The following is a 27,351-nucleotide window of genomic DNA, read 5'->3' as shown; positions in this document are numbered from 1 at the left end:
GGTTCGATTCCCACATGGGCCAGTGAGCTGCGCCCTCCACAATTAGATTGAAAACAACGGCTTGACTTGGAGCTGACGGGTTCTGGAAAAATACTCCATTCCCCAATATTCCCCAATAAAAATTAAAGAAAACAAAATCTGACTCAAAATTGCAAAAAATAAAGAATCATTAAAAAAAGAAAAAAGAGAATGGTGGTTGCCAAGAGCTAGAGGGTGTGGGCAATGGGCAGGTGTTGGTCAATTGTACAAACTTCCAGCTATAAAGTGAGTAAGTTCTGGGGATCTAAGGTACAGCATGGTGACTATGTTAACGATACTGCATTGTGAACTTAGAAGCTGCTAAGAGAGTGGATCTTAACTGTTCTCATCACAAATTTACATGTAATTATTTGAGGTGATGGATGTGTAACTAACCTATTGTGATCTTTTTGCAATATACACATGCATCAAATCATCTGTACACCTTAAACTTATGCCATCTTGTATGTGGATTATATCTTAGTAAAGCTGAAAAATAAATAACTCTTGGAGTTACCAAGGGATATAGCCTCAGCAGCTTATTCTTATAAAAGCAACATTCCAGGGGGCAGCTGATGGCTCAGTTGGTTAGAGCGCGAGCTCTCAACAACAAGGTTGCTGGTTCAATTCCCGCATGGGATGGTGGGCTGTGCCCCTTGCAACTAAAGATTGAAAACGGCAATTGGACTTGGAGCTGAGCTGTGCCCTCCACAACTAGATTGAACGACAACGACTTGGAGATGACGGGCCCTGAAGAAACACACTGTGCCCCAATATTCCCCAATAAAATTTTTTTTTAAAGCAACATTCCACTTTTCAGAGTTAACAGAAATATTCTTTTAGGCAGAAAACACCTCTGTGTTTTAAAAAGGGATTGCAACCTTGGAAACCTGGCTGTTCAGTTTTTTCAAATATGTTCTCCATCCAGGCTGGCTCCACTGTTCATCAAACGTTGGTAAGGGTCCACGTGCAACACAGCACCTGGCCTGAAAGAGTTGACAGCTTCTCCCAAGAGCCCCGGGCCCATCAGGAGCCTGCTCTTGAACAGCTGCATCTTCTGGGCACATCCTAGGAGGCCGACCGTGTCCCCAGGGGCTCCGGTAACTGACCCTGAGCTCCAAGGTAAGCACGGCACCGTCACCCATCTCCACATGGGAAGGTCTCTCTGCACCCAAGTCCAAGGAGTGCGTGAGGGGGCTATGTGAGCACCTGTGTGCACTCCCTTTGTCCCAGGGGTCCTAAATTAAACATCTTCTAACCTAGGAAAACCCCGCGTTAATACTGATACCATCTGCATAACAGTTGTGGAAGACAGTGTATGTCTGCATGATGACACATCCATGATGGGTCTCAGTTTGCTGTCACTTGTCCTTCCGTGGACTGAAGAATTCGTTCCATTTACCTTCTTCCCCAAGTTTCATCCATCTCTTTTTTTTGTTTGTTTTAAACATGGTTGTGAAATCGGCTAACCAAAGGAGAAATTTCTCAACTCCCTACTTCTGCTTTTGAAGGCCATAAAACAGCAAGGGCAAAGTGGCAGACAGCACAACTCTGTGAGGACAGCAGGCTGCTCCGGACTCATCTCCACTGTCAGGTAAGACTTGACCAGCTCCTCTTTCCGACCAGGTCCTAAGGGCAGCTTCCTGTCTCCTCTCCCTTCCTCTGTCTCTGCCTGAGGGCTGGGCTTTTTACAAATGCCAGGTGTACTGTTATGCTAGGACTCGTGGGACATTCTGGAAACAAATACTGTTTATCTATCAGTTGACACCTAGGGATCTGCTCCAGGTCTCCTAAAAAATACACCCCTGGCTTGGGTTCAATTTAGCAAATGTTCTCCTCTGGACCCAAAGGCGGCCTCTCGCATGCATTCTCTCACCCACCCAGAATTTTCTGGTGTGCTGGCCGTGTACTGGGTACTGAGGGAAGTCACCCACAAAGGCTGCCCTGCAGGGCCTGGCGTGACCGTGCTCACCCATTCCCTTCTCTTCACACAGATTTCTCCATCAGCCATGGCAGCAGTGCCTGAATTCGGTCGGTGGGGAGACAGACCAGTAACGTGAGTGGGGCTCCCCTATCAAGAGTGGGATGCTATCTGTGCTTGGAGGTCCCCCCAACTGCCTCTTTCAGTGGCAAGCAGGGTTCCAAGTTAACCTGCTTTGAAGGCTGGTTTCCCACCCCCTCCAAGTCCAGCCTTAGGACCCACCAGGGCTTCCTGCAGATGGCAAGCAGGAAGAGAAGATGGCACGTGGGCGATACAAGGGAGCCCTTGGAGAAGTGTGGCCTCAGCAGCAGAGAAGGCTCAGGTTTCAGCTGGGATGAATGTTAGGTCCCAGAGTCCCACAGGGGCGCCGGCCCGCCCTGCCTCTCGTGCTGTCCCATGCGTGTCAGCACGGAACCTGACGGCTTTAGCAGAATGCTGTCTGCAGTTTCCTATCAACAGTGCAGACAGTGCAGGGAGGAAAAATAACTTGTCTGGGACACATAACTGAGCAGGGTCTGTTTCTATTACAGTGGCAACAACAATGACCTGTTCTTTCAAGCTGATGGCCCCAAACAGACCAAGGTGAGGCCATGAGTTTAATGCCCAACCATGGAGGGCTCTGCCATGGAAAGGCTCAAGGAAAAAGGTCTGGGCCACCTTGACCATGGTGTTTCGCGCTGCAATGACTCTCACCTCCTCCTGTGAACAGGTGCAAGACACACTGCATGCTGACCTGGCCACTTAGTGAGTCACCAGTCACTCACTAAGGTTTGGGGCTGGCAGCCATGCTTACAGAGGGTGAGGGGATGACAGGGGTAATAATGTTTGCCGTTTCACGTAGGAAGTCAGCTGTGGCTTCAATGCAAATGTGATTGTCCTTTTAGGGGAGGGGCTCAGCCTCCATTGTTCACTGGAGTAAAGCTTCAAGACTTTGAGGGTTAACATACCTGCCCCCTTTAAGGTACGATCAGTTTTTGCTCCTTGGGGTGGAGCTTATAACAACAAGACATAGATGAATTGGGAACTGAAAGAAAATCATTCAGTTGCTGTTGATCTGGGACAAGTCAGTCATCCCTGTGGGCTTCATCTGAAATGTTTTCAAACCAGCGTGACTGCTTTACAAGGCCCTGGATGGGGCGGCTTCTGGCCCTCTGTCAAGTGGAGTCTGTGCTCTGGACAGGAATTGATGTCACACACTGTGTTTGTCTGTGCTGTTCAAGATCTCCTTACCTGTCCCTCCAGCTTTGAAGCCATTATCATGCTTCAGGACAACCGCAGGGAGGCCTTTGTACAGTTACACAGGTTCCCTGAATAACAAGAAGCAAGCACTTTTATTGTACTTGCAGAACGCTTATGAAACAGCATTCTAAGAAAAAAGAACTTGTGTAGAATAATTAAAAACTTGTTGAATGAGCACAATGTAGAGAAAATCTGATCATCACTGTCATGAAAAATTACATACACAGTGTTAAAGCATTAGGGATACAAAAGGTATAGAGTGTAAGAAGGTACAAGTCTACGGTGAGGAGGAGCAGGTGTCAAAAGATAAACAACGTCTGAAAGAGATGTATTCTAAAATAGCATACAGGGCATGAGAAGGCCCCCATTCTGGTCTGGGTCTGCCTCTAGCTGCCACGTGCCCTGGGGTAAGCCACTTAGCCTCCCTGGGCTTCGCAGACATGAGATCATCATTAGGACCTCGATCACGAAGGCCCCTTCCACCCGTGATGTCCAAGCGGGCATTCTCTGGCCTGACCACCTTAACACGCTCACTGCCTTGGTGTCTCCACAGTGTTCCTTCCAAGACCTGAACCTCAGCTCTCTGGGCGACGGGGCCATCCAGCTGCAAGTCTCCCAGCAGCTCCACCACTCGAGCTTCAGGAAAATGGTGTCGGTCATGGTAGCCATGGAGAAGCTGAGGAACGTGCCCATTGTCTTCTCCCAGAGCCTCCAGGATGACGACTTGAGGAGCCTCTTTTTCCTCATCTTTGAAGAAGGTACTTAATCAGAGCTGAGGGCAGACAGGAAGTCTCCACTCATTTCCTTCTCAAAAGTCCACAACTCAGCAGACAACTAAACTCCCCCAAAGCTGAAACAATTGTGAACATAAAGGGGTGACATATTGGGCCCGACAAGCTCAGGGGGGCACATGGAAAGCCTGGCAGCCTCGGTGACCAAGTGACCACCCAGGATGGTCTGATCACAAATTCCTAACATGGCGGGCGGTCACGGCCCAGGCATACAACTTCCTTAGCAAACGTCACTGTGCCTTAAGTGATCCCTGTCCACTGTTCTTACTCATCTAGGATGACACACCTTTGAAATGTCAGAGCAATCTTTTCCTACCCTTGGAAGGCACAACTGCTAGCTTGGGCACAAGACCACACACCCCATCATGGTTATCTTGTTGCCGGCATACCTTGTCTCTGCTGTAAATGTTGTGTTAACTGTCCTGTACCCGCCATGTGAAAGAAGTCTTTCTCTCCACTTTGGTTTCTATCCAGTCCTAGGCATTTCCTGGCCTCACTTCCTCCCACCTCCCTCATTGACCTCCAGTGATTTCCAGCACCTTCCTTACAGGCTCTCCTTTGATTCCAATGCATAAGAGAAGCTGGAGAACTGCCACTCTCCAGAACATTTGCTCAGTTCGTTGGGATCTTGCTTCTGGTCATGTCCTCAAAATCTTGGCTCAGATATATCCTTATAAAATTTTTCTATAAGTTTGGACTTTCTTTTGTGAACACCTTTAAAAAGTAGAAGGCCCAGCGATGAGAGACAAACAGGGAAGCCAAGAACCCAAATTAGTCATCTCTTTAGTTGAAACTACTCTCAGAATAAGACCTTGATGACTACTCACACTTGCAAGTCACTCCATCGCCCTCAGAGTGCTTTCTCTTACCTTCTCTCCTGTACGTCTCATGTCCCTGTTGGGCCAGAATCTTATATCTGTCGCATAGCAAGCAACAGTGCTGAAGCCTGAACCCTCATCTTGTGGTGCCAGGTACGTCATCCTCACCTGCCACCCCTGCCTCCCCACCATACTGCAACTGAACTTGAGCTGTGCATGGCCTGCAAGAGCCTGGCTCCTGCCACCTCCCATTCTCAGGTCTCTAAACAATGCGTGTGCTCCATGTTTCAGAACCCGTCAGCTGCATGTGGGATGACAATTACGAGTGTGACGCGCTGCAGTCGCTGAAGTGCAGGCTCCAGGACATAAACCAGAAAGCGCTGGTGCTGTCTGAACCGCACGAGCTGCAGGCTGTTCACCTCAACACACAGGATATGAACCAGCAGGGTAAGCGAGGAACCTTTGTGCCTCTCTCGGCTTCCGAGGGCTTGCTATTCTCCACATTGTCAAGGAAGTAGGACAGTAAGGCAAACTATCGAGGTCAGTGAAAAAACCTAGAATGAAAAACTTTGGGTCTCAGCAGTGACACCAGATTGAGTCCTTTAGCTCATTCATTTCCCAGCAATAGGCACTACTCAGAATTAGAGGCTCAAGAGAATTAGAGGCTCAAGCACACCCAGGACCACTGTCCAGCCAGGTCATTCAAAGATGTGCAATGTCAGTGCTCCGTTAGAAAGCGGTCATTTGATGGACGTGACCTAACTGCCTGCGGGTTCTTTCTTCCTGTGGCGGAGGTTGCCAGTCAAGTGGTGAAGAGATAACGTGTCCACCCTAGCTCCTAGCCCTGCCCCTGGGCCTCTAGCATCCTTCCTGCTGGACTCCAGATGGGTCCTCGTAGGGAAATCTCACTGCCAAGCGAGAACGTTTGTCTCTGCTGTAACTGGCAAATCTCCCAAGTCTGGACGCCCATCAGTCTCGGGATCTGCCGGGCACCCCGCTGCTGTGGCCAAGCCCTGTGTGCAGGGGTACGGCCAGGGGAGCACAGAAAGGAGCAGCCTGTTCCTCCCAGGACTGATCTGGGACAGAGGAGTTGTGTCCTGCTCTCAGCCAGGCCAGGACGAGCCTGTTTCCTTAGAACTGGGTTGTGAGAATGACCTTGGGCCTCCAAGTGAGACAGTGTGACTAAGGAAGATTCAAATGAGTATCTCTCTTTAGAGCCACTTTTCTCAGCTAAGCTTCTCCTCGCCCCAGTTTTTCCCACTTGCTGCTCTATGTTCCTGAAATTGATTTGTGCCTGATTTCTTTGGGAAGCCCAGCTTTACTTCTTTCCTTGCTTTCACATTGATCAAATTGTTCTGCTCTTGGGGATGAGCACATCATCGGCCAGTGACATGATTCCTTCCTTCGTTCCTTCCTTCCTTCCTGCCTTCCTTCCATTTTTAAAAATGAGACCCCTTAATTCTTCACTGCCATGGTAGTGAGGCTCTGTGAAGACCCCAGACCTTCTCTGGGAAAAACCTAAGTCAACAAACTGACCCTGGTGTCTGTGAGAAGCTGTAAGTGGGTTCCCACAGAGGGTGCTAAACTGTACATGTCCTGGGCTCAGGGTCCAGTGGTGGGGCCAGCCCTGCACTCCTGTGTGTCCCTGACCACCTGGTCCCTCCCCTTTCTCCAGTGGTGTTCTGCATGAGCTTTCTGCCAGGAGAAAAACATGACAAGACACCCGTGTGCTTGGGCATCAAGGAAAAGAACCTGTACCTGTCTTGTGTGAAGAAGGGTGAGAAGCCCACCCTGCAGCTGGAGGTGAGTGACTGTCCGTGGCTGAAGGGCCCCCCTAGGTTCCTCTGAAGCTCCCCTAACCACCACCGACTTCCTAGACAACGACCTCTCCCCGCAGAAAACCTGACAATTTTGTAGACTTGTAAATAACCTTAATGTAATTGTTAAAATGCAATGCAATTTTCACTCCCACCACAGAAGATCAAATCATTTTGCGGATAGCGCTGTGTCCTGCCATTGCTACCACCCAACTGATTGCCCAGTGTTAGGGTTGCTCTGTTTGATCAATGGTACTTTGGGAAATTAATCAATTCAAGAGAGCTGTCACCTGTCGTCATCTCCACTCCACTTCCCAAATCACCCCCCCTCCCGCCCCCAGCTCCCAGCCAAGGCTTCATTTCCAAATGGAAGTCATTCTAGCCATGGCCATTGAATAAAACAAAAAATAAAAAAATACATAAAATAAAATTAAAAAAAAAAAAAAACAGCAGGAGTCCCTGTGAACTAGGTACCCCTGGAAGCTTTAACCTCATTTTCACTTTTTAAAAATGTACCACCTACCATCTGACACTCAGTTTCAGAAAAGCATAAGGGCTCCTTCAGTCACGCACAGAAAGCTGAGGCCTCAAATACAACCCAGGAGCCTGGCTCCTGGTCCTGAGAGCGGCTTGTCGGTTTCCTCTCAAGTTGGCCCAGAGAATATCGTCACCAGAGTGTCTTTGTCCCTTCTCTCACAACAATTTTTATTTCTATTTTACTGCAGACAATAGACCCCAAAGGTTTGTCGAAGAAGATAGAAACGCGTTTTGTCTTCAACAAGTCGCACAACAAGAGCACGGTGGAATTTGAGTCAGCCCTGTACCCCAACTGGTACATTAGCACCTTGCAAGAGGCACAGAGACCCATCTTCCTAGGGAATCAAAAAGGCGGCCAGGATATAACTGACTTCAATCTGGAAGTCCTCTCTCACTAGAGACCTGTACCCAGAGCGCCCACATGTGCTAAGTAACCCCGAGGGCTGCAGAAGGAACAAAAGGGTTTACATGTGGTGCCGGCCTGGTTAACACCCAGCTGCCTTCCCTCCACTGAAGCTCAGGACCCCACCAGCGGGAGGGGCGGCCCATCCTCCAGGGCCGGTTGTCAGAGTCTGGCCGAGCCGGCTCCTCTCACCTGCCACACACGAGGCCAGCCTGGTAGGAGCCACCACACATTCGGCCCAAAGAAACCCTGTGTCCTCTGCACCCAGTCCCTGATGAGTAAGCACTTAACTTTCTATTTATTTATTTATTGGTGGGTTCCTCTACTTAATTTAGAAGCAGCAGTACCCATGAAAGAAAGAGCCCTGTCTTCAACACCTAAGGAACCAATTTAATTTGGACAAGTGTGCTGGCTTTATATGAAGTCCTTTCACCAGGCTGTAAACAAAAAAGCTCAGATTATTTTAACAGCAATATTTGTAAATGAGGAAATATGATCACACTGTTTGAATGATTTTGAAATAAATTTCACTGAAAAAAAGTTTGTCTCTGTGTGGTGACTGGCTTTCCTTGGATGTGACACAGAAGAGCAAAGGCAAACAGGGCAGGGGGCCGGGGTGGTGGGGGCAGTCCGCTTTGCACTGAGTGCCACCAGGCACCTGGGAACACCCCTGGCCGGCACAGCCGCCTCCCATCCCCACTTCATTTCTGTTTCTCAACAAAAGGATATTCAGTGCACAAGGTTCACTTGAAAACAGGACCGGCTGGAGCACTATAGGGGCTGAGAGTTGTGGAAACGGCTGCCAACCGTTTCTCTGCGCATTTACTCAGCAGAATTTACTTAGCAAATGCTCTGCATTAGATGCACTAGGGCTGGTGAGGCTCCTAGTGAGGCAGGACAGGCAGAGCTACACAAGCGAAACGAAAGCAGCATGACAAGTAGAGGTCACATACGGTAGGAAAGGAGTGGCCAGGAGAAGTGGCATCTGCTGTGCAGGACAGAGGGTCATGGAGGATGATTTATGAGTCAGGCAGGCCTAGAAGGATGAGCAGCAATCACCCATGGAGCAAAGAAAGAAAAAGGCACTTCAGGTGGAGGAACCGATATGAACAAAGGCAGGGGGTGTGAGAAGGAATGATGCCAATAGAGAAGCTTCAGGGTTTCACAAATCACCAGAAGCAAAGTGAAAACACAAAAACAACCCAGGGTAAAAACTGTATCTCGTATCTCACACAAAGGGAGAATTTGCTTGATATGTAAAGAGTTCCCTCAAAACATTAGGAAAAAACAAGAACAAATATTTAACAAAATCCAACAAAAATAGATTAACAGGCTGTCGCCAAAAAAGGACAGATCTTGGACAGAGTAAAAGATACTCAACATCATTTATAATAAGAAAGGTGAACTAACAGCCCCTTCGAAATATCGAAGTTCTCCTATCAGATTACAAATATCAAAAGTTTAACAGCACACCCTGTTGACAAGACTGAGGGAAGACCTGCACTCAAAATCACAGATGGTACAACTCCCCTGGAGGAAAATTTTATAACTATGAAAATTACAAATGTATATCCCCTTTGCCCCAGGGATTTCACTTCTGGGGATTTGTGTCTGTCTTACAGACACAAATGATATGCTCGTGAAATGATATGCTCAAAATTCTTCATTGCATATCACTCGTAATAGCAAAAAATAGTTCACAGCCCAATATCTGTCAACAAGAGATTGGCTAAGTGAATTATGGGACATTTCTACAATGGAATGCTGTGCAGCTATGAAAAAGAACGAGAAAGCGTTCTGCACCAATACAGAATCCTCTCCAAGACACGCTGACAACTGAAAAAGAGCCGGAGACAGACAGTACTAACTTTTACGTAACCAAAGGAAGGGGCGAAAAATTAAGCAATGTTTTCCAATGTGCTTGTATTTGATTTGGAAAATTCTGGAACACACATAAGAAATTTAAAAAGTAGTTGTGAGGGGCTGAGGAATAAGATATGTGGAGACAAAGGTGAGAGCAAGACATTTCTGCAGATACTTTTTGTATAGTTTTATTTTTCAATCATGTGACTAAATTACCTACTCAGAAATAAAATAATTTTTAAAAAGCATTCTGTCAAAAAACAACAACAAAAAAAGGCATATGACTTATTTAAGGCAAACGACTGAGTGTGCCAGGTAGCAGCGGTCATTCCCAGTCCCCTCCCTTCCTCCTTCTTCACAGCTCTCCAAGCCGGGGCATGGGGTATGGATGGAGGCCCCTCAACCCTGCAGAGCCCCCGCCCCTCCCCCAGAGCTGTCTGCTTTGTAACTGCTGTGCAAAGGATGGGACGGCTGTTAGGAGGAGCAAGCCCCCAAGTGGCATCCACTCCACAACGTACCGGGACTGGTGGGAGGCAGACAGGCGGTCTGGGGAGACAGTAGACAGAGGTGCCTGGCTCCTCAGCTCTGGTACCACCCCCTTTCCTGCCTGAGTGATTCAACTGCACCCACCTCTCTCGGGTCCAAAAGGCAGAACATGCCAGAACGAGGGACAAATGGTGAAGTCAGCTCACCTTGTGAGGAAGCCAGCCCTGTAGGTCACCTATGTGGGATACACTGGTACAGCCATGTTGGAGAAATGGTGAAGTCAGCTCACCTTGTGAGGAAGCCAGCCCTGTAGGTCACCTATGTGGGATACACTGGTACAGCCATGTTGGAGAGGAAATCCGCGTGTGTTTGCTTTTAACATGCTGTGTGCCTCAACAATTCCACTATTTGGCAGTTTCCCTCAAGAAACAAGTTCAAGAATGTTTCCTTTAGAATTGTTCAGAAAAAGTTTAACAAAATAAACTCAGAAAGGGCCTAACTGTCCTTTGGTAGGTAGAGGTTAAATAAACCATGGCAAGCTAAAAAGAAAAAGGGTAGTGCTGAAATGGAAAGAGATCAGTAAACAAACCACTGAGAGAAACAGTCAAGTTGCAGAGCAAGTACAGAATGATACCATTTACACGGAGGAGAAAACAGACATCCCAAATGCATAGCCTTGTGCCTCTGAGAGTAGTAAGGCGGGAGGTCCAGCAGATACCGACCAGGCTGAAAACAGAGGTTCCTGGGGTGGACTCATTCAGCCGGACCTCAGCTTTATCTACAATGTTTGAATGGTTCACAAGAAGAATGCATTCATGAATTACTTACGTAATTTTTTTAATCCTCTGCATTAAAATGTCCAAAAGGCCTGGGTTCCAATTCCTGGATCTGAGCCCAAGACTAAAATGGACCCTGGCTTGGGGCCAAGTTCTCTTCCCATAACAGTTCCCCGTTTCTTTGTAGTAGGTGTCCTTAGTCCTTATCCTAAAGAGAGAAGTGGCCTGTTTCTAAGTGGAAAGGGCCAGATGATTTGAGTGGGGAGGGACAGAACCCTCCCCCAACTCCAGGACAACAAATACCACCGGAAGCAGAATGTCCTTCCATTTTGAGGGGGCTCCTGCAGCGAGTAACGCACCACCACCGCTGCTCCCAGCATCTTGCAAAGAGATCCCACATACTCAAGAGATCACCAGCCAGTGTACTTGGGCTGGTGAATGTGACCTGATGGCTCAGAGTCTGTGACAGGCAGCCCTCAGGGCGAGGGTGTGGCTCCTCCTACAGGCTTGGGCAGGAGTCAGTGAGGGAAGGTGAATGATGCAATGTGTGTGGGAGCAGGGCTGGTCTGACCCAGGTTGGGAGAGGGCGGCTTCTACAACATCCGGGCCAGAGGTGGAAGGGTCAGTCAGGTGTCCTCTGTGCAGAGCTCCTCCCCAACCCCATCCTCATCCCCTGCACAGCCTGGCTGAACTTCCCAGGACATCTGGTCCAAGGGGGAGGGGTGAGGATGATCTAGGGAACTGGTGACACTGCCCCATTCCCAGCACATCTCACCCACATCCTGGCTCCTAAATTGGCAGCTTGGGAGACGTTCTCCCTGGGAAGTCCACAAGTGTGGCATCTCTCATTTGCATAAGCATGGTGTTTGCTTACACAATCTCAGAGTTCAAATCCATCTCTCAACGCAGCACGTGGGCCAGAAGAGGAAGGGCTGGCAGGGCAAGGAGGGTGCCTGGGGCCTCAATGTCTCTGAGAATGAGTCACCTTCTGGCAAACGGGGCGGCTACTGCTTTGAGGTGTCCAGGTGAGGCCTGTGCCTGGAAAGGTGGGGCCCTCTGGGGACCAAGGTATGGGCTGTGACTGGTATCGGCCACTCCCTTCCGGGTCCTGAGCTTCCCCCCAACACACCTCTCTCTCTCTGCAGCCCCTCACCTCCACCCCATGCACTCCAATCACATCAACCCGCAGAGCCAAAAAAGATATGAAATCCCTCACCCGCCGGGGTCAGGAAGTGCTGGCTGAACACTCCCAGCCACTGCCTGAGAATCCCAACACTGCCACTCAACCTGGAGGGGCACCTGGCCAAAAGAGGGGCCACCCACGGGAAAAGGGGCCACTGGGGGCCACTCTGGCTGGAAGGGGTGAATGTTGGGTCTGCATGAGTCCCTGAAGCAGAGGGACATGTGAAATCCAGGCACACACAGGGGCACCTACACACACCGTGGTTTGGTTTTAATGAAATCTATCAAAACACTTGGAAGAGATGCTGAGCAGGGAGCGGAGCCTCAGAGCCCTCCAACCCGAGGGGGGTGGGTCGAGACGCTGGTCCCAAGCAGGCAATATCCTCCTGATGCCCGTCCCATGGCCAGAGGGACAAGTCCAGTTCTCTCCCCCAAAAGGCCCTCACGGGGCCGTAACCCTTGCCAGATGCTGGTCTTCCAACTTGTAGCGTACATATCACCTTCAAGAAACTGATCTCACCCCTCCGCTAATGTATCTGTCTTAGATTAGAATCTAAAATTTTTCATCATCATTTAAATAGTTAATGACAAATGTTACAATGCCTAGAATATTGTAATTTTGACATTTTTAAAATAAAACTATTACATTCTTTTTGTAAATGCATCTAATGAAATCCCAATACCTTAGTGACTTTCCTCCTGTGATCCTTGTAAAAATTACATGAATAAATTCTTCAACAGTCAGAAAATTTACATTCCTTTTCCTCCTTGAACTGATATTTCCATTCATTTCTCCCATGAGATTTTATACTAATACAATGTGTATTATGCTTAAAAGCATATCACTAATCATCCTATGATGCTTATTTGCGACAATAAAAATGTATTCAACAACACTTAATTTATCTTTTTATGTAACAATAGGATGTTAAATTTTTAAAAAATTTTTCCAGATTGAGTCATCATTACAATGTTTTTAATATACAATTGATCAAAATAACATAAATATATACATTATATTACGAACATTGATTTTTATTAGCAATATATCTTGATGAAACAGAGCTTTTAAAAATTATTTTATATATTTCTATATTGCTCATAATGAGAATAAGGACTCAACATTGATCCTATTTCTAGTTTGGTTTCTTAAATGTAAGTGCTGGGAAACCTTGTATGTAAAAACCATAAGTAGATGGGAATGAAAGGAATTGCTTTACAGCAATGTCATTCAACTCCGAAATCCTTCTGAGCTACTTGCCAAAATCACATAGTTATCTCTCATCAATGATTTATTAACCAACAATGTATTTAAATCCTCTTTCAGTTTGTTGGAAGTAAGGAAATGGAAACTGCCAGAAGTGTCAGAGTCCCTGAGCCCCTCACAGCACAGTGAGACAATCCCTTCGTCTGGTGCCCCAGGGGGTCTGCCACCCCAGAGCAATGGAACTTCCTGTGATTAGGAGTGTGTGGGGAGCCTGCTGTTCCCACTTTTCTGGAGAGTAGGAGAAGAGCAAGGGCACATGGCAGGTGAAGGTCACTCCAGCCTCCTTCTCATCCCCATGGGGCCGCCTGCCCTGCTGCTATGTTCATAGGCCTGGATAAATGCCGAGACCAGCCCAGCTGATGTCAGGTGTCAGGTGACAGCAGTGACAGCACCAAATCCCGCTCTGCTGCATGAACAGGGGGAGAAGGTTGGAACGGGAGGCTTGGGCTCACTCTTACCTCCGACCTCTTTTTTTCCTCTCTAATAATTCAGGGTGGGGCGAGGTCAGGTGATCCGCTCTAGCACCTGTGACAGGGTAGTAACTACTAGGCTGAGAGGACAGAATCGCTCACTGGGTGCAATGAGAGGTACTATTTTAGGTCAGGTGGTCAGGGAAGGCACTCTGAGAACGTGGCTTGAGCAAAGAATTGAATGTAGAGAAGGTACCAATCTTGCAAAGATCTGGGGGAACAGCATGCCAAGAGGAGGGAACCTCGACATGAAAAGGACTAGAAGTGGGCTTGGCACGAATGAGGTACAGCAAGAAGGCCCATTTGGCTGACGCAGAGTGGCACAGGAAGGGGAACTGGAGAGGGGGACAGAGAGGCAGGCAGGAGCCAGGGCTCTGAGTAAGAAGTTTGGGCTGAGCGTGTCATGCAAAGCTGTTGGAGCTTCTTAAACAGGGAAGGATGATCTCATATGTTTTATCACTCTTGCTGTTGTGTGAAGAATGGACCCTGGGGACAGGAAGAGAGGTGTCAAGACTGGAAGCAGTGAGACCAGTTGGAAGGCAGTGGCAACGGGCTACCCAGGAGATAACGGTATCTTGGACGAGGACAATTGGAGAGAAGGTGGTAAGGGGTATATCTGGGCACAGAGAAAACAGAATTGGCTGCTGGAGTGAGTGTGGGAGACAAAAGAGTGGTAAGTGGGTACATGGGGGCATTGAACAGAAATGGGGAAGCCTCAGGAAGAAACAAGTATCGTGTTGGCATGGGGATGTGGACCAAAAGTTGTGTTGTGGCCGAGTTATATCTACGATACCTATTCTACATCCACGAGAATATAAAATCCGAACTTCACTTGAGATCCAGGAGTAACTCGCATATAGGTCACATGCCATGTGTCACATGAGACCACCTAACATGACTGTGTGGCAGAAAAGAGAGTGGCCCAAGACTGAGCCCTGGGCACAGAGGGGCTAAAAGGAAGAAAGAGCGCCATCAGAGGAGGTCAAAGAGGAGTAACCAAGAGGAAAGAGAAAGACCGAGAATGGGGAGCACAACTGGAGAGAGTGGGAGGACGAGCATGGTCCAGCAGGCCCAGGGATGCTGAGAGGTCAAGCACTTGAGCACCTCAGCACCTGGCCACTGGCTTCCCTGAGAAAGCCTGTGTGCATCCTAACAAAAGGAAGGACGGAGGCTGAGGACAAATTAGTCATTCAGTAGCCATCTGTTATCAACTGGCTGGACTGTCGCAGAACTGCAGTGCAAGTGTTCTAGTGACCTTTATTTTACTTAACAATGGCCCCAATGGCAAGAGTACAGACAAGACTCCTTTGAACGATCCTGCCATGAAACAAAAGGGTAGAAGGAGGGGGTGAGAGGACAGAGAAATGCCATGGTAGCTGGAGGGGCTGTAGGATCCAAAGCGGATTTTTATGTCTAAGATAGGACATCAGTAGGTTCATGTGAACCATTCAGTAGAAGGGAGAAATGATGCCGAAGGGAAAAGGGAGGATTGTAGGGGCCAAGCCTTGAGCAGCCCATGGGGGAGGTGACAGGGACGGGATATACTCAGGTGCAGATGCAAGTCACTTAGTAACTCCTGGGGCAGAAATCCCAGGCGGCTATCCTGACTGCTGCTGCCTTCTGAATACGATGGCACCTTTAGTGTGCTCAGTAACCTCAGGTTGTTACTCCTGCAGACGGCGTCTCCTCTCCTGGCTCCCGAGCAGGGCTCTTCTCACCCTCAGAACAGACAAGCTGAGCTGCCCTAGCCACTGGCACATTCTTTTGGAGTCATCCTCTGCCAAACTCCAAGCAGTGCTGTATTTTCAACCCCTTTAAGGTCCTCCTGGCTTCTAGAAAAGTCTCAGAGGCATCTCCCATTAGTCATTATTACATGGCAGCTGTGAGCAGAGGCCATCAAGGGCAATAAATGCAAAAGAATGCAGAGGTTTTAAATCAGCCATTAATCAATATAACGAGTATAGAATTATAGTCATCATCAAACACTGAAAAAAAATCAAGTACTAAAGAAATTAGTTGAATCCGATAAGACAATGAAAGATATTAAGTACAATTCAGATAAGAGGCAAGGTTTTATCCACCTATCTCTGACAGATAAATTGAAAGCAGTTAAGACAAAAATTGGGTGAGGATGCCATTGGGAAGATACCCATGGGGCGTGGCTGTGAAACAACTCTCAGCTCAGAAGCCTGGCCTGAGGGTCTTTCACTGACTCAGCAGCCTGACCACAACTCTGAGAATTGACCTTGTTACTCTGGGGTTTACCCTGTCAGGTTCCTGGATATTTGACCCAGGAGCCTCAGGGCCATGATCTTTGGCCTAGAAGCTGTGCGAGATGGTTAAGCTGATCTGTGCCCTGTGTCAGTGTGTTTACAATACCAGGAAAATATTTAAAAGAGGAAAAAAAAGCACAGAGTTGATGACATCAATGAAACCCATAGCTTTAATGCTCTTAGGTTAATTTCAGAAATAAGTTTTAAGCTCATCCTGCCAATCTGTCTTTGTCATTTCACGTGTCTGAAACAATTAAAGAAACTGAACCAGTAAAGATCTGAAATATTAACTTTGTAATTTCAATTTGAAATGTGTAAGTGATGTTAGACTTCGGATTTTAACTTGTAGGGTAGAAAACAGTTTGGTCACTTCTGTAAAAAGTATTTGAATTTTCAAAGCATGATTTGCTACATTTTTTTCATTTGCTTTTTTTGGAGCTATTGGAATTGCTTAGGTGCTTAGAAAGATTTGCTCATAGATTTTTAAGTCTGCCCTGGCAGGCATTTGGAGTGTTTAAAAGAATCAGATAAATTTGCAGTTACATTAAATTTGAAGTTTAAAATATTTAAAGGAACTCAATTAACTATGCCAGAAAAGAGAGTTAAATATTTAGTGGAGTTTAATATAGTAAGCAATGAAATAACTGAGCATTAATTTAAAAAGTGAAAGTAGTTTTTCTTCATTGTTATACCAAAAAGAAAAAAGAAAAAAAAAGCCTTATAGAGTAGCAAGATTTGTGAGCAGAACTTACAAATGTTAAGAAAATTTTGGGTTTTAAATTTATAATTGTAATAAAGTGAATTGTATAAACAATCCACAAATTTTAAATTGCACACCACTGTGAGATGCGTGAGAAAATCTTGTGCCATCCTTCTCTGTTCTCTGCCCAGGATGTGACTCATCACTTCGCCCGCCCAGCGTCTCTGCGCTGTAGACGCTCCCCGCCCATTAGTCACTCAGTAGCCGTCTCTGTTACCAGATCAACTGCCACAGTATCGCAGAGCTTATATGTTCAAGGCACCCTTAATTTACTTAATAATGGCCCCAAAGTGCAAGGGTAGTGAGGCTGGCAATTCAGATATGTCAAAGAGAAGCCGGAAAGTGCTTCCCTTACATGAAAAGGTGTGTACATACACATAGGAAAAAACATAACATGTATAGGGTTCGGTGCTATCAGAGGTTTCAGGCATTTGTTGGGAGTTTTGGAAAGTATCAGATATGGGGGGACTACTGTATACTTACCTTTACCAGTGCGTTGTATATTTTCATGTGTTTTCATGTTACTAATTAGCGTCCTTTTGTTTCAGCTTGAAGAACTTCTTTCAGCATTTTTTGTAAGGCAGGTCTAGTGGTGGTGAACTCCCTCAGCTTTTCTTTGTTGGGGAAGTCTTTATCTCTCCCTCATTTCTAAAGGACAGCTGGATAAAGAGTTCTAGATTGGCAGTTCTTTTCTGCAGCACTTTGAATATATTATCCCACCCTCTCCTGGCCTGCAAAGTTTCTGCTGTGAAATCTGCATATAGCCCTATGGGGATTCCCTTGTATGAGAGAATTTTTTTTCTCTTGCTGTTTTAAAAATTCTCTCTTTGTCTTTGATTTTAGATAGTTTTATTACAATGTGTCTTGGAAAAGGTCGTTTTGGATTGAAATTATGGGGTGACCTAGGAGCTTCATGAAATGGGATATTAAATCTCTCCCTAGGTTTGGGAAGTTATCAGCCATTGTTTCTTTAAAGAAGCTTTTTGCTGCTTTCTCCCTCTTCTCCTTCTGGACTCCAATGACATGTAGAGTATGTCTCTTAATGGTGTCAAGTAAGTCCACAGGCTTTATTCCTTCTTTTCCTTCTTTTTTCTATTTGCTGCTCTAACCGTATCATTTCAAATGACCTGTCTTCAAATTTGGTGAAACAAGTAAACAGTTAACAGGAATGCGCTTGTGTGCTGGCAGGATGGAACAGGCAAAGAGTTAACAGTAGCAAACTTGTGAGTTGGCAGGAACAGACTTAAAAATTACCCACTTGGTTCTGAAGCCCTTGGCTCGCACTGCACCTGCAAGCTGGCAAGCACCTCACATGCATCATAGGTAGACACACAACAGTTCCCAATTGCAACGCCAATCCCCTGCGAGCTAACACCCATCATAGATGGGAACAGAACAGTTCCCAGAAGAAGACAATTGTAATAGCAACTCCCTGCAAGCTAACAAGCACCTGACATCCTACATAGAAAAATATAAAACCCCAGCTAAACAGAAACTTGCTGCAGCTGTCTCCATCAGACTCTGCCCTGGCTAACTCTTTTTGCCAGTATTTCTCTTCCAACCAGAAACCCGCTGCAGCATCTGCTCTGGACACTGCCACACGCCTCCTCACTGCCCAACTTTCAATAAACCTTTTCTTGCATCTCGTGTATCCTTTTACATTTTGCAAATGACCAAAGGTAATTATAAACCAATACAAAGGTCACTGACTCATTCCACTGGTCCAGTCGGCTTCTGAAGCTCTCTGCTGAATTCTTCAGTTCAGTCACAGTATCTCTGGCTCCAAAAATTCTGTTTAGTCCTTTTTATGTTTGTGTCTTTGTTGTACTTCTCATTTTCTTCTTGTGTTGTTTCCTGATTCTGTTATATTGTTCATCTGTGTTCTCTGAGCACCTTTGGAACAATTACTTTTGAATTCTTTGTTGGGCAATTCTTGTGTCTCCATTTCTTGGGGTCAATTACTGGATATTTTCTGTCCCTTGGTGGTGTCATGTTTCCCTGTTTCGTTGTGACCACTGTGTAGGTGTCTGCACACGAGAAGAGGCAGTCACCTCTTCCAGACTTTACAGACTGACTTCAGTAAGGAAGAACCTTACACCCTGTCATGCGGGGTGTCATGCGGGGGTCTCAGCTCCCTCTTCCCACATAAGAATGCAGGATATGGTGACACCAAAAAGCAACACCCACGGAGGCATAAATGGTTGTATAGAGGTATAGTGGTATAGTAGTATAGAGTCACACCACTATAGTCTCGCTGGCAGCTGGGTTGGAGACACAGGAAGCAGGAGCCACACGATCCTCAACCCGCCGTCCACTTCTCTGCCAACCAACCAACCCCATTTGCTAATCCATTTGCAATCCACTCTTGCTAGCTCAGCCACCATATTCTTGCTAGCCCCTATTTTTCTGCTAGCGTAGCCACTGCAGTTATATTAGTGGCCAATGGCTCACTGGTTACAGCTGACGGCCAACTAGCCACCGCTGATGGCCATCCAATCACAATTGATGGCCATTTACTACCTGAGCCAGCACCTTTCCACGTGAGGCCCAGAGCCTGGAAACTGCACTCCTAGCTCTGTCCCCACACTCCACCCCTACAGGGTCTTGCCTCACAATCTACACGACAAGCGCCTTCTGCAAGGGGCCCTGTGCGAGGAGCCTGGAGGTGAATGCAATATCCTGGACACAGCCAGTCTCCAAGGGCACAGCCAGGGCTTCTCAGGGCACCACCAGTCCTTCTGGGCACAGCCAGACTTACTGGGCTTCTTATGGTACCACCAGTTCTTCTGGGCACAGCCAGACTTTCTGGACTCAGCCTGGGCTCTCAGGGCACTGCCACTCTCTCTGGGCCTCTCAGGGTACATGCTGGAACAACAGCGGCTCACAGTCAAGGTGCTTACAGATTCTCGATGGCAGCCAGTTAAGACACAAAAGCAAACATCCGCCAGTTCCACTACATGGTGGTATGTTCCCAAACAAACAGTCAAGCAGTCCATTAAATTAGAGATGGAAGGCAATTCCCTATAGTCCATAGTCATTTGCCAGGGCTGTCCTGGGGGTGAGGGATGACCTTGACCTCACCCTCATCTCCCACGGAGGACTCAGCAAGCGTTTCCTCCTGGGACTAAAAGTCCTGCATCCGGGCGACCTTAGCAAGCACTTCCCAGCCCACACCGCAAGGACCTTCACTTTCTCCGGCCTATGCTGGTTGGAGAGCCGTCCACGTCTTTTCACCCCTCCACGGGGGTCCAGCTCTCTGGCAGCTGCTCCTCCTGGTCTTCCTGAGACTGAGTGTTCATACGCACAAACTGCTCCACTGCCCTTTGGAGAGCTTTGGCCGGCACCCTACCCTGCTCACAGCGCCATGTGTCGTGTGGGGCGGCCTGCGGGGTCTCAGCTCCCGCTCCCCACATAAAAATGCAGGACATGGTGCAGCCAAAAGGAACACCCATGGAGCCATAAGTAGGGGAGTCATACCACTATAGTCTTGCTGGCAGCTGGGTTGGAGACACAGGAAGCAGGAGCCTCCCGATCCTCAACCCGCCATCCACTTGTCTCTGCCAACCAACCAACCCCACTTGCTAATTGCAATCCGTGCTTGCTAGCTAAGCCACCATCTTCTTGCTACTCCCCCATTTTTCTGCTAGCGTAGCGACGGCAGTTATATTAGTGGCCAATGGCTCACTGGTTACAGCTGACGGCCAACTAGCCTCAGCTGATGGCCATTCCATCACAGTTGATGGCCATTTACTACCTGAGCCGGCACCTTTCCACATGAGGCTGAGAGCCTGGAAACTGCACTCCTGGCCCTGTCCCCACACACCCACTCCTGTGGGAGGCAGCATGCTGGGACCCTAGGTCTAGTGGCTCAGGGCACCAAGTGCCAGGGCCACTGCAGACACATGTAGAGTGATGGCAGCCAGAGCCAGCAGCAATGGCCGGGGCCACCTGCGAGTACACTAGCAGCTGTGGGGCCCTGGCTGTAAACATACACTTCTGAGGTTACAAGGGTCTCCCCTCAGTGCAGTCATGGCAGCGGAGGCTGGTAAAGGGAGCTGGGCACAGCTGGAGGGGCTAGCTGCAGGTGAGCCCAGCCGTGTAGACCAGTGACAGGAGACAGGCCACAGCAGTTACCATGGCCCTGGCTGTCAGTGTGCACATCTGTGCTGCAGGGTCTCACTACAGGTGCACACACAGCAGTAAAGGCTGCTGCCAAGTGAGGTTGGCAACATACGAGTGCACAGCCGGAGGGGCTGGCCCTGAGCAATGTACGTGGTGGGGCTCGTTGCTGCCGCCGCGGACTGGGCTGGCTGCCAGTGCAGGTTCCAGGTTCTGGTGGGCAGAGGGAGGTAATGGGGAAGGGACTCAGGCAGCTGGTGGCTGGGAATACAAATACCTGGGGAGCAAAACCACCATGAAACCTGCATGGTCCATGACAGCTGTGCTGCCCCTGGGTTTCCTCAGTAGTGAAGGCTGCTGGGTTCCTCTTCAGAGCTCCCATGCCGGGAGCCATGGTCATGAGCTCTTCTTCCTGTTCCTAGCCATCTCCACATGCCAGCTTTGCTACTGGGTGGGGTGAAACCGAGCAGGCCCTCTTGCAGTGCCCAGAAAGGCTAGGATGCTGGTTGCTGACCCCGCTTCCCCTCCCAGTGAGGGGAATGCCTTCTTGTTGGCTCAGGGACAATAATGCAGGCACAGGGAGGCCACCCTTCCCTTTCTGTGTGGTTATTCTTGGGTTCTTTGCTCCACTGTGCTGCTGACGTTTCTGAAACGGACTCCAGGTATGTCCCAGAGTTGTTTTTGTTCATCAATAGCTAATTGTTGATCTTGTGAGGGGAACGGAGGATGGGGTCTCTTACTGTACCATCTTGGTGACGTCACCTCAATGATTCCATGTTTGGATGAGAAAATTAAGGCCCAGAAAGAATAAACAATATAAAGATGCTCATTTATGCATTCAATAATGCTTAGTGAACACCAACCATATGGTAGACACTGGTCTAGGTGCTGGTGACACAGGAGGGACAGATAGCAACCAAGTAGGAAAATAAATCATTTCAGTTAGAGGTAAATGATAGAGTAGAGGGTTCTCGAATGAGCTCATCGAGGAAGGCCTCCTAGGAAATGACTCTGAAGTAAGCTCCAAATGATAAGAAGCCAAGCATGAAAGGAAGAATTCCTTTCTTCCTTTCAATTCAGTCAGAGAACTGCAAGTATCGGGGCCCTGAGACAGCAGCCAGCTGGATGAGTTCAAGAAAGAGCTAGAAAGCCAGTGTGGCTGGAACACAGTGAGAAATGGAAGGATTGGTGTTGTTCCAGAAGTGTTTTAACAACTGGCCTTCTGAGAAAAAAAGGAAGTTGCACTTGTAGCACTTACCAATTTCCAAGGTGTAAATACTTCCACCTACCAGCTACCAACGTGAAGTTACCAAATGCAAAGTTGGAAAGAGATGCACGCCATCAGCCATTGTGAACAGGTTCCAGCAGCTTCAGCGCCACAGAGAGTGAGTGCAATGAAACTAAGACCTGGAGAAGGGCCAGCGTCACTCGGGGGTTTTAGTCACACTGAGGAATTTGGATCTATTCCAAGATCACTGGGAAACCAGTGGAAGATTTTAAGCAAAAAGTAACATTACCAGACTTACATTTTTAAAATACATGCTAACCAGTGTGTGGAGAATGGATTGCACAGAAGACGTGGAAGCCGACAGACCAATTAGGAGGCCACTGCCCCATCCAGCGGTGATGGTGGGAGGGACTACCATACGTGCAAGTGTCTCCAGTGGAGGATGAAGAAAGAATAAGGAAGTTTGGGACCCTAATCTAGAGGTAGAAGTAATGGTCTTCCTAGTGGACTGGATGTGGGAATGAGGAAAATACATGAATCAAGGGTAACTTGGGTTTTTCAGGGGAGTGCCATTTACTGAGGAAGACCAGCAGAGGCCCAGGTTTAAAACAGGTGGCAAGTCAAAGGTTCTCTTTTGGACCCGGTTAGTGTGAGACACCAATGAGATGTCAGTGTCGAAAAGGAACGCACGTCGGAAGCCCAGAGGGAGCTCACTGGAGATGTAAGCCAGGAATGGACAGCACACACGTGGGGCACAGGGAGTGTGGGACTATCAACCCTCTCGAGGAAAAGGCAGACCCGGGGCTGAACGTGGGCCACGACAGCACCGAGAGGTCTAGGAGGAGCAGCCCGCGAAGGTGACTAAACAGGGGCAGAGGGTGTCACAGGAACCAAAGCAAGGAAGCACCTGAAAAAGAAGGGAATGTCACCTGCATCTGGTGCTGCTGAGACACAGGGGGAGATGAGGATAGAGAAGCGGCACTAAATGGGCGTCCATGATGGCTTTGGCAAAAGAGGCTCAGCACAATGGTGGCTACAGAGTGAGGAAAGAATTGAAACTGCCAATAAAAGTACAAGTGTCTGGGAAGGAACACAAAGAAGTAGGGTGGTGGCTGGGGAGGGATATGGGGTTGCCGGAGGGTGTCCTCACAAGGGCAGACACAGGAACACGTTCACAGCTGGTGGCAACAAGCTCAGAGAGAGGGAGGCATTGTGATGTGAGACAAGAGTCCCAAGCAGGAAGCGGGGGTAAAAGCCAGAGCTGAAGATGGCGGCGGCGTCCTCAGGGCCACCTCGGCTGCCATAACAGGAGGGAAGGCCGGTGAACCCCGTGTAGTGGGAGGAAGCTGAGAGCCCTGCCTGACTACCTCAGTCCTCAGTAGCAGAGCTGGGCACGGGGCTGGGCGAAGGTGACAGCACTTGTCCCTTGTCCCTCCCACCCTCCCGAATGTCCCTGTGCCCTTCACGTCTGACTTTGGTCCCTGGTATGACTAGCAGTGCTGTCTGTCCTAAGCAAAATTTTAAACAACTGCCTGCATTTTAGTCCCCAAAATGCCTCTCTATGACAGAAGCATCTCGGGCTGCTGGGGGAATTTTGTTCCTCCAGACCTGACGGCACAGTGACTCACATGGATGAGTGATGAGTGACACGTGACACCCATCACGTAGCTCTCAGAGGCACCTCTGACCACCTACAATCCATCCCCAGAAAGTGACCTCTGGGTTACCTGCTCCAAGGAGGGGAGGGACGCTCCAGAGCCAATGACTCGCAAATGGCGGATTGGGGTTTGAATACAGTCTGTGGGACGTCTACACACTTGACACTCATCCTGTTTAGTGGCACAGGTGGATGGAACTCAAGCATAGGTGCCCGCGCATTTCCCTTTCCCAGTGGTGACATCAGGACATGTGCTTCTGCCATCCCAGAGCAAGGAAAGACAGACCGGCCTCTGGGCAAACAATGGGGGGCTCGGGCCCGAAGAGTGAATTATTTCACCCACAATACCTTTTGTCAAGAGACACTCAGAGTCTGGGACGTGCACGGGTAATTCCAGTCCCTGCCGCTGAGTAAGCGCTCTGCATTCACTGTCCCACCACAGCTCTGCCTCCGCTTCTTTGGGAATTCCCCACAGCAGGGGGTTCACAAAAATCATGAACATCTTCCTATTTCTAAGGCTGAAAATGGGATGTTTGTGGAACTTCCTTTGCAAGAGGAAAGGGTGACCTTTAAACTTTCATTGAAAGAGAAGGAAGTAAAACTGTAATCAGGTTCCATCACTCTGCCCTCTTTGGAGTGACCTCAGCAGAGTCCCCAAGAGACAGCTGGGAAGGCTCGCAGTTGTCCTGGACCGCAGCCCACCCACAGCCACTCCCAGGGGCCTTGGACCCCATGTGCTAACATTGGGGTTGAAGGGCATCATCAATAACTCTGCAGTCCCTGCCTCAGCCTGTCCCCCAAGCTGGTCCCAGGATGTCCCTGCATGACTCTACCTCACCAGCCACTTGGCTTTCCACGTCCTGAACCAGCTGCAGCATCTCTCACCCTCACAGACATGTCCCTAAGCCCTGGGCTAGCACAACCTCCTCCCGAGATGTGTCCCCAAAGCAGCAGCTGGAGTGGGAGGAGGGAAACATCACCACTAAAAAGCAGATGTGACCAGTAGATTATGCAGCCCGAACTCAGGGAACTACAGAAAAGAAATGACTCGTCCGCCAGCAGCAGCTTCTCTGACCGCTGCGGCCAGCACAGGCCTCCCGGCGGTCACCTTCGGATCCAGGAAGACATGGCACACACAAGCTCCTTCACCTGGTTCTGTGCCTCCCCCAAACCCCATTAAAATACCACGGAGGGGGGCTTCAAGGGTACAGGCCAGGAGGATGGGTGACAGGAGACAGCAGTCACATGCGTAACAGAAATTCAAGTGCCCAGCCTCACACAGGAGTTTTTTAAGCAAAAATTGATGTGAAAGCTGTAAGCAGTTGGACAAGTGGCAGCTAGTCCTAAGTCAGCAGGGAAAGAGAGTGGGCGCGGAGGGTCAAATAAGGAAGATGTCTGGGAGAGGAGAAGGAAGTTATTAGAGACCAGAGAAAAGCACATGTTGATTCCATTTACATTAAACTCTAGGAAACGTAGACTCACTGTAGCGGCAAGAAATGATCAGGGCTGCATGGGATCTCAGGAAGGGGGAGGGGCTTGCAAAGCAGGGGAAGCCAACTTAGGAGGGGATGAGGACACTCACCATTTTGACTGTGGAAGTTCCACAGTCAAAACACAAACTGCACAGTTTACATGAGTGTTTCTTATAATGCCAGTTTCACCTCAATAAGCTGCTTTTTTAAAGTGCTGGCGGCGATGAGGAAATTCTCAGGTGCTGCTAACCCAACAACATGATGACAACTGAACATCTGAATAATGATAAAATGGTGTCATGCAGGGTGTCAGGCGGGGTCTCTGGTCCCGCTCCCCACACAAGAACGCAGGATATGGTGAGGCCAACAAGGAACACCCATAGAGCCATAGATAGGGAGTCATACCAGTATATTCTCGCTGGCGGCTGGGTTGGAGACACAGGAAGCAGGAGCCACACGATCCGCAACCCGCCGTCTACTTCTCTGCCAACCCACCTCACTTGCTAGCTGCAATCCTCCATGCTAACTGCAATCCGCAATCCACACTCCGCCACGCCACGCCATGCCAGAATGCCACACCACCACACCACCGTCTTCTTGCTAGCCCCCATTCCTGCCAGCGTAGCCACGGCAGTTATATTAGGGGCCAATGGCTCACTGGGTACAGCTGACGGCCAACTAGCCACAGCTGATGGCCATCCAATCACAATTGATGGCCATTTACTACCTGAGCCAGCACCTTTCCACGTGAGGCTGAGAGCCTGGAAACTGCTCTCTGGGGCTCTGTCCCCACAAATGGCATTACCAGGAAATCAATGGTTATGTCCACGGGCCACCGTTCCCACGTGGGAGACAGCAAGTTTACTCTGTAAAGTGTAGAATGAAGGTTTTTGGGCTGGGGACACCAGGACATGTGAGGGGAAGAAAGTGTTGAATGAGCTGCTGCATGGTGCCGAGAGTCCCAACCCCACCACCCAGAGGGTGGGAGCGGCCTCATCCTCAGGCAGAGACTGACAGAGCCCCGGGAAATAGCCAACACTGAGAGCAGGGTCCTCCAACCCAGTGCCCCAGCCAGGCCATCGAATACCCGCCACTCACAGCCAACAGGCCTCACCAGTGTTCTCAGACCTTCCAATCAGCTTTGGACTTGCCCACTCTTGCATAAGAAAAGCTGGGATCACTGAACATCTGCACAAAGTTTCTAACCATATGGAAATGGAAATGAAAAGAGCATGGGGAAGAAAGAGACTTTACAAAGAGAAGGAAGCTTAAAAAACAGAAAGACTATTAGGAATACCCTCAGATAATAAGATAGTAGGACTATGAAACAAGGACAAAATACTGTGGAGGAAAGGGGCTGAATATTGAAAGAACAAGCAAATATGATAAGAAATAAAAACTTAATGATTAGAGCCAGGAGATAAAGGTAAGCAAATCTTCCAAGAAGTAAAACAAAAGGATAAAGACTTAAAAAATAGGACAGAAGCAATAAAAACATTAGAGGACAGCTCCAGGAGGCTCAGAAGCTGAAAAGAGAGGATCCACAGAAAAAAACAAGAGGACATGTTGAACTGGAAAGGAAAAGGACCTCGTTTGCTAAACGACTCGGCTCTGGATACCTTTACACCTGCATAGAGTTTAAGACTCATCACTGATTTAAGTCACGTGTAGCTGTATCAGGAAGCCTGGAGGTGAGACGTTCGTGTGTGGGGTGGAGGCCGGGCCGGAAAACAGCCTAAGTCCTCATTTCCCAAAGGGCGAAGATGACTGTTAATGCCTAAAGCTTAAAGTAAGGAGAAATAAAACAAGCATGTCATTACGAAATGGGGATTACATACCACACGGGAGAGATGGGGAAAGACTGGGGTCTGATGTGTTTTTTATAATGAATCTAATAGAACTATTTGACTCTTTACATGCAGAACTTTGATTTCAAACACAAACACACACACACGCAAAATAATAAAACTGTACCATTTTTCAAAACTATATTTTAAAAGACAAAAAACAGTCTCACAGTCTCATTTCAGTAATTAAAACTCACTTCTAGGTTCGTCCATCCAGTCAAGATCAAAACTTCAAACATACATTCAAAATCAAAAGTGTCTCACATGTGACCATCACACCACCCTCACTCTGAAAAGCAGCAATTAAGGAGGAAAGAAACAGCCTGCACGTGTGCGTGTACAGTGTG

General features: G+C 48.3%; 1 protein-coding gene across 3 annotated transcripts; it reads left to right on the top strand.

Moving 5' to 3' along the window:
* The first annotated feature begins 1,560 nt into the window (after window positions 1-1,560).
* On the top strand, window positions 1,561-8,137 carry IL1B (interleukin 1 beta). Of its 3 annotated transcripts, none has more exons than XM_081068869.1 (7): window positions 1,561-1,612; window positions 2,013-2,074; window positions 2,530-2,708; window positions 3,792-3,996; window positions 5,139-5,294; window positions 6,523-6,650; window positions 7,390-8,137. In XM_081068869.1, the coding sequence occupies exons 3-7, from the start codon at window positions 2,664-2,666 to the stop codon at window positions 7,597-7,599; spliced, it is 744 nt and encodes a 247-aa protein (XP_080924995.1). In that variant the 5' UTR covers window positions 1,561-1,612; window positions 2,013-2,074; window positions 2,530-2,663; the 3' UTR covers window positions 7,600-8,137. The 3 variants fall into 3 exon arrangements, with proteins under 3 accessions (XP_080924995.1, XP_080924994.1, XP_080924993.1); XM_081068868.1 differs by having other exon boundaries at window positions 1,567-1,612; window positions 2,530-2,581; XM_081068867.1 differs by lacking the exons at window positions 1,561-1,612; window positions 2,013-2,074; window positions 2,530-2,708 and having other exon boundaries at window positions 2,961-3,996.
* Window positions 8,138-27,351: the final 19,214 nt, after the last annotated feature.

This window comes from Rhinolophus hipposideros (genome assembly GCF_964194185.1).
Source record: "Rhinolophus hipposideros genome assembly, chromosome: 12".
Taxonomy (NCBI): domain Eukaryota; kingdom Metazoa; phylum Chordata; class Mammalia; order Chiroptera; family Rhinolophidae; genus Rhinolophus; species Rhinolophus hipposideros.
The sequence above is the reverse complement of the archived record's forward strand: the minus strand, read 5'-3'. Positions and strand labels throughout refer to the sequence as shown.